This window comes from Squalius cephalus, assembly GCF_949319135.1.
Source record: "Squalius cephalus genome assembly, chromosome: 25".
In the NCBI taxonomy this organism is placed as follows: Eukaryota; Metazoa; Chordata; class Actinopteri; order Cypriniformes; family Leuciscidae; genus Squalius; species Squalius cephalus.
Genome location: NC_137146.1, coordinates 25,262,985 through 25,268,984, shown reverse-complemented (window position 1 = coordinate 25,268,984; position 6,000 = coordinate 25,262,985). Strand labels below are relative to the sequence as shown.

Sequence of the window (6,000 nt, the reverse complement as noted above, 5' to 3'; positions counted from 1 at the left end):
CAGGGGCCAAGGCCTCTCAGATAGAAAGCACTCGTGTCTGCAGTGCTGGCACTTCCAAGTTATAAAATCTTACAAATGTGGACGGCGAAGACCAGCTGGCTGCCGCACAAATGTCTTCAATTGGTACACCATTGGACCAAGCCCATGAAGAGGCCATGCCCCTTGTGGAATGAGCCCTGACGCCACTGCGTATAGCTATGCAATACTCGTTCCCTACTCTCAGGGAACCGAGGTTATGCTAGTAACCAAGTACGTTTTACTTACTATCTTGCTTTGTTCAACTTATTTTGATTTTAGAAACAAACAGGCATTGTGACATTATCCATTCAGTTTATTTCTCAAATGAGTGATTCTATAATTGGAGATATTTTACATTTCAAAAAGTTAAGGGAAAAAACTGTTAAGGAAAAATTCTTCAATCTTAATAATTCAGTTCTTTTTTTCTTTCTTTTCTTTTTTTTTTCACATAAAAAACACAGTTTTCCCTATAGTATTGTCTGTCAACTGTCAATTCTGTTACATGTCAACATTGTTACTCTACCTTGATAACAGAGTTTGACCGTAACAGAATTGACAATTTTAAACTTTTTACCCAAAAACTCCACTTGCTAGCACAAATGCTAAGAGCACATGGCACTAATGAAATCATGATTAAGAGGCTTTTAAACAACCCACTGTATTTCTTTTGATATTGTGGTAACAATTTTGACGTTTCACAAAATAACTTGTGTAAGACCTTTTTAGATTAAAATATTTTCTCAGAGAGACCTTCCAGTGCTTCAAATCTTCTCAGTGAGGGAAAGTGACATCTTTTCCGGTATCTTATGGGAGATAATTGCGCCAATTTAAAGGCAAAGTATGGTATGGTAACAGAATTGACGCAAGATTTAGACACACATTTGTATAAGATAAAAGTTATTTATAAATAATTTAATGTGGTAGAATTAGGAAAATTACTATTTAGGGCTTTTATAAATAAAATAAATGAAATATTACCAAAAGAAAAGTCAAATAAAATATTTTGATTACACAATGATACACGATGGGGAAAAATGCACTGACTCATTCGGACAACAAGAAATCATGATTTTCAGATAAGACATTTTTTACATAAAATATTATATTGTTATGGTATTTAACGTCTTGTGATCCATGACAATGAGTATTAATAAAATAATTTAAAATATAACCATTTGAAAAGAGCAGAAAAAAAAAAAGAAAAGACTTTGGACACAAAATGCACCTGCAATTATAAAATCACCCATATGCACTCTGTAAAAATGCCATTATTTTATTCTAACATCATTTGTTGCATCCATTTAACACGTCACAAGGTTTTTCTATTTTGTCATTTCTTTACATTTTCAAAGTTTTAACTTCGTTTTATTAATCTATAACTAATTTCAAAGTGGTCAAAAAGTGCTCCAACACCAGCATTTAAAAAATAAGAGCAAGTTTTCACTTTTAGTGTGCTCTTTCTTTTTAAACATTTTTTTTTTATTTTACAGTGGACGCAGCGTGACTCTGGGTGTGAATTGGGCGGTGCAGGGGGGCATTATTTGAGCTCGTGTTTGAGGACTGCAGCAGGAGGGAGGAGGGGAGCTCAAACACAGCTGGACTTGTTCAATCACACACGCTCCTGTCACCCTGTCCGGGGAACATCGAGGGCACCATCACACGCAGCTCGTTCTTGAGGGACTAATCAACACGTGTATTGCTACTGTTTTCCAATTGAAATGACTTTACATGTTTGAGAAATATTTTATTAGCTACTGACCCCAGGACTTCTCGGACTCACCACGCGCTGACCAGCAGCAGAGCTAAACAAAACTTGCAAACTTGCTCGTCCACGCTGTCCCTGAGGACTTCACCGAAGCGACGATGGAGCATTATCGGTGCTTTTGCGCGTTCGTTTTGGTGCTGATGTCCTGTGTTCATTATTCCCAGAGCATGGAGAGGAACAAGGATATTCCAACAGGTAAGCGAGCCCGTTATATTGGGAGCGCGCTCTGCTGTGACACTGAATGCGACGCAACTAGAATTAGAACTAGAATTAGAACTAGAATTAAGCTTCCTCTAAACGTCTTTAAAAATGATGGTCTGAACAATATGGTAACTCTAATTACCAATGACAACCTTAAATCATTATCATCTGATCAATAGATTATGCCCCTTTAAAGATAGTCACATGGTGAAGTTGTCACAAGGGAACATTTTAAGTCACCCAATGTGTGTGTGTGTGTGTGTGTGTGTGGTCCTGGCAAATCCTACGTTATTGGGACAAAATGTTCCCTCAAAGGTTGCAATTTCCAAAATCCTTGTCCTTGTGGGAACCTTTTTTGGTCCCCATGAGCAAAAACAGCTTATAAATCATACTAAGTGATTTGTTTAAAAAAAAAAAAAAAAAAAAAAAAAGACTGCAGAAAGCTTTCTGTAATGGTATAGGCTTAGGGGATATAATATACAGTTTGTACAGTATAAAAAAAAAACACAAAAAAAAACAAACACATTATGTCTATGGAATGTCCCCATAAAACAGGAAAACCTAACATGAGGGGTTCCTCATATAGCCCACATATGTGACAATATTCCCCAATAAGGCTGCCATTTCTTGTAGTCAAGATTTTAATGTTTGTGCCTAGACAGAAAATGATTTTCAAAAATAACTCCCCATGAGAAATATTCACTGGAGAATAAAAAGTCTGAAAACTAGCCTCAGTCTCCACTACAGAACACCTTGCTTCTTGCTGGGACGTGAGGGATGTCAGGTAGACCTTTTTTCACACATTTGTGTTGTGAGGGAATGTGTGTGTGAGAGATATAACACTATGCTGTTCAAACTACAAGGCTGAGAGTAGTTGTCTAGTGCAATAACTACACTGTTATAAAATTGCAAAGCACACAGTTAATGCACACAATAATGAGTCAAGCATTTCTTTGAAGCTCAAACAAGTTTTTAATTACTTTCTGGATTCCATTAGGTTGTACAGTCATTTGCAATAGTAAAACATTAACAGCATAAAAACCTGTTTAAATAATTAAAACGTCTCTATGTTTTGTGCACAGTTGCCTGTGCACTTTTTAGTTAGGCTACTTGTACAGGAATAAAGTCGCTCTGTTGAGTTTCAACATGCCTAGTCAGAAAGAAAAATATGACCCCATACAGTTTTCATTCATTTTGGCATTCATTCATTTCCATGCAACAGAAATGTGTCAATCTTTAAACTTGACTGTCCTAGAGCTTCATTTATATTGCGCGCAGAAGGCGATAAGCCTGACGCATCTATCAACCCAGCTTTGAGACAAAGTGATGTGTGCTTAAGAGTGGAATTTTTTGGTAAAAAAAAAAAAAAAAAAAGTCAAACATTTTAGAAAACAACCCTGTGTGCTTGTTACAGGAAGACAGAAGAAGCTGAAGGTTGAATGATGATCAAAATACAAGACAGCAGAATAGACAGCCCCACACACACACTTTTTACAACAGAGATCAGACAAAGACTGACTGAACCAACGGAACTTAAATGCAAACACAGATGACAATGATTAACAAAACACAGGTGATACAGATAATGATGATTGACTAAACACAGGTGATACAAATGAAGTGATAATGACAGTGACAGTCCAAATGAAAACAAACTAAACCAAACACCACTGTGACAGTGCTCTGGATCATTTAATTCAATGCTCTTAATTGGGCCTGTAGACTAAAGTCAATTAGGTTTTATTAATGCAGTTATAGGCAATGCAAATGACATGTAAGTCAAGTTCTGGACAAATGTAGTGTCAGAACTTTATTGCAAGCTTTACTAAATAACATCACATCTAAAAAGCATCTTTCTAGAAAGGTCACTAGGTAAAACTTTCCAAGAACAAATACCCCAAAGTGCAGCCATATGTCACATTCGAGTATTGTACGACTGTGATTTCACAGTTTTATGGAAGGCAAAGGTGTGAATATTTCATGTGAGTATGTATAGGCTATCTGCTGAGAACGTTTGTAACATCTGCCGTTTAGTATAACACAACTAAAGTACTGTTTTCAAGGAGTCAATCTTCTGTTTCACATTTGAAGCCTTTGCAAGGCTTTTCTGTACAAGTCAATGAGCCTTGTCACCCGCCAAAAGTGCTGTTTCCATATCATTTGTCATTGCGAAAAATTCGCTTTTTTTTCCCTTTCCCCCACTCTTTTCATTTTCTAGCAAAAGAAATCTACTGCCAGTTCACATATTTATTTAATTTATTTCCTTTTATTACTCCAACTGTTCTTCGATCTTTTGGTCTTTCCATTTAAATTATATTCCTTGATAATCAATCAAATAGCCTTGCTTACAAAAACCTAAGATTGTTTGCTGGTCTTAGCTTGTTTAAGATTGTCTCCCAGTCTGATTTGCTAAAAAAAGCCCAACTCTCTTTAAAATCTGCCAACAGACCAGGCCAATACCATGAACCAAGTTTAGGCTTGTCTAAGAGGGGACGGAGACAGCTCTCTTGACCTATCAAATGTGTTTGTACCTGTTTAGGCTCCTCTATTTGGTTGAATAGTGGATGATATTTCATATTAAATATATATATATATATATATATATATAAGCGTGCATTAGCCTATTCATTATGGACAACACCATTTGTTACCCATTTTACTTCCATAATCAGAAACATGAGTGAAACCAGAAAAAGTGACTTGGTTTTATCCATCAGAAATTGATAGGATTGTAAGAGGTCACATGGAAGCCAGATAGTTGGAGGGGAGGGGCTGAAAAAGAAGAGGGCTTGATGACAAAATGTGATTTTGTGACATCCACAGATGAATCACACAAAATAAGACAACTGACATGCATTAAAAAAAATACATTTTGACCATGTTGACTTTAAACTGTACCACGTTTCGTAAGCTGTCGGTTAAACCCCTGCACTGACACATTCTGACCTTAAGAAATCCGGCTGTAAATTTCCAAATTTAAGGTGCACAGCAGATTAAAATCTAAATTGGTCTCTTAATTGCCCCCGATTTGACTTTTTTTTTTTCCATACCTTTGCACACAGTAATTAAAGGGGGGGTGAAATGCTATTTCATGCATACTGAGTTTTTTACACTGGTAAAGAGTTGGATTCCCATGCTAAACATGGACAAAGTTTCAAAAACTAAGTTGTACGTTTGAAGGAGTATTTTTGTTCCAAAAATACTCCTTCCGGTTTGTCACAAGTTTCGGAAAGTTTTTTTCGAGTATGGCTCTGTCTTACGTAAGATAGGGCGGAATTTCCTTATATGGGTCCTAAGGGCACTTCTCCGGTAAGATCGCGGCCGCGCGCGCACTCTTAGACCAGAGCAAGAGAGTGAAAGCAGTTCGCCATCAAAGCGCCCTGCCCGGCTTTTGGGAAGTCAATGTCACCAAAGAAGTGTGTTTTTGGTTGCCAGGGCAAGACAACCCTGCACAGATTCCCAAAGAACCCAGCGTTAAGGAACCCGTGGATGGAGTTTGTTTTCCTGAGCATAAACGGAGTTGTGTAGCTGTTTGTTCCCTGCATTTCGACGATGATTGTTTTATAAACAAAGCCCAGATCGTCTAATGCTTAAGGATCGAGCAGTCGCAATGATAAAGGTTCGCGGTCGTGCGTTGGAACCGGACGGTGAGTAACTGTTGAACAAATAATGTCTCTGTGTGTTGTCACTAGCTCGGTGCGTTAGCACAGCTAAGCTTCGCCCACACGGCCCGCCCCCAGCCGCTCGGTTTTTTACGGAAAGACTCGGTACACCCTATCTTTCTTTGATTAATATAATAAAACAAAAGACTTTTTGGAGATATGAAGGATGAAATATTACTCTATAGGTACTCAAGATTAACAGGAGATTGAGTGAAAATGAGCATTTCACCCCCCCTTTAAGCTACAGTCATTAACAGTTACTGGTATGTAGATGACGCATGGTATCCTAAATGCAGGGGAAGATATAGAAAGAAAAATACATGGCTCATGTAGCAGAAAGGGAGTGAACGACAC

The 6,000-nt window shown here is 37.6% G+C and overlaps 1 protein-coding gene across 2 annotated transcripts in view; it reads left to right on the top strand.

The window, feature by feature from the left end:
• The first annotated feature begins 1,585 nt into the window (after positions 1-1,585).
• The window catches only part of plod2 (procollagen-lysine, 2-oxoglutarate 5-dioxygenase 2), a 42,753-nt gene continuing 38,338 nt past the window's right edge, over positions 1,586-6,000 (top strand). Inside the window, exon 1 of one of the 2 annotated variants that reach the window (XM_079863150.1) lies at positions 1,586-1,978. In XM_079863150.1, coding sequence (XP_079719276.1) covers positions 1,882-1,978 — 97 coding nt within the window. In that variant the 5' untranslated portion in view covers positions 1,586-1,881. The remainder of the gene's footprint in view (positions 1,979-6,000) is intronic. The other variant, XM_079863151.1, reaches the window with a different exon arrangement.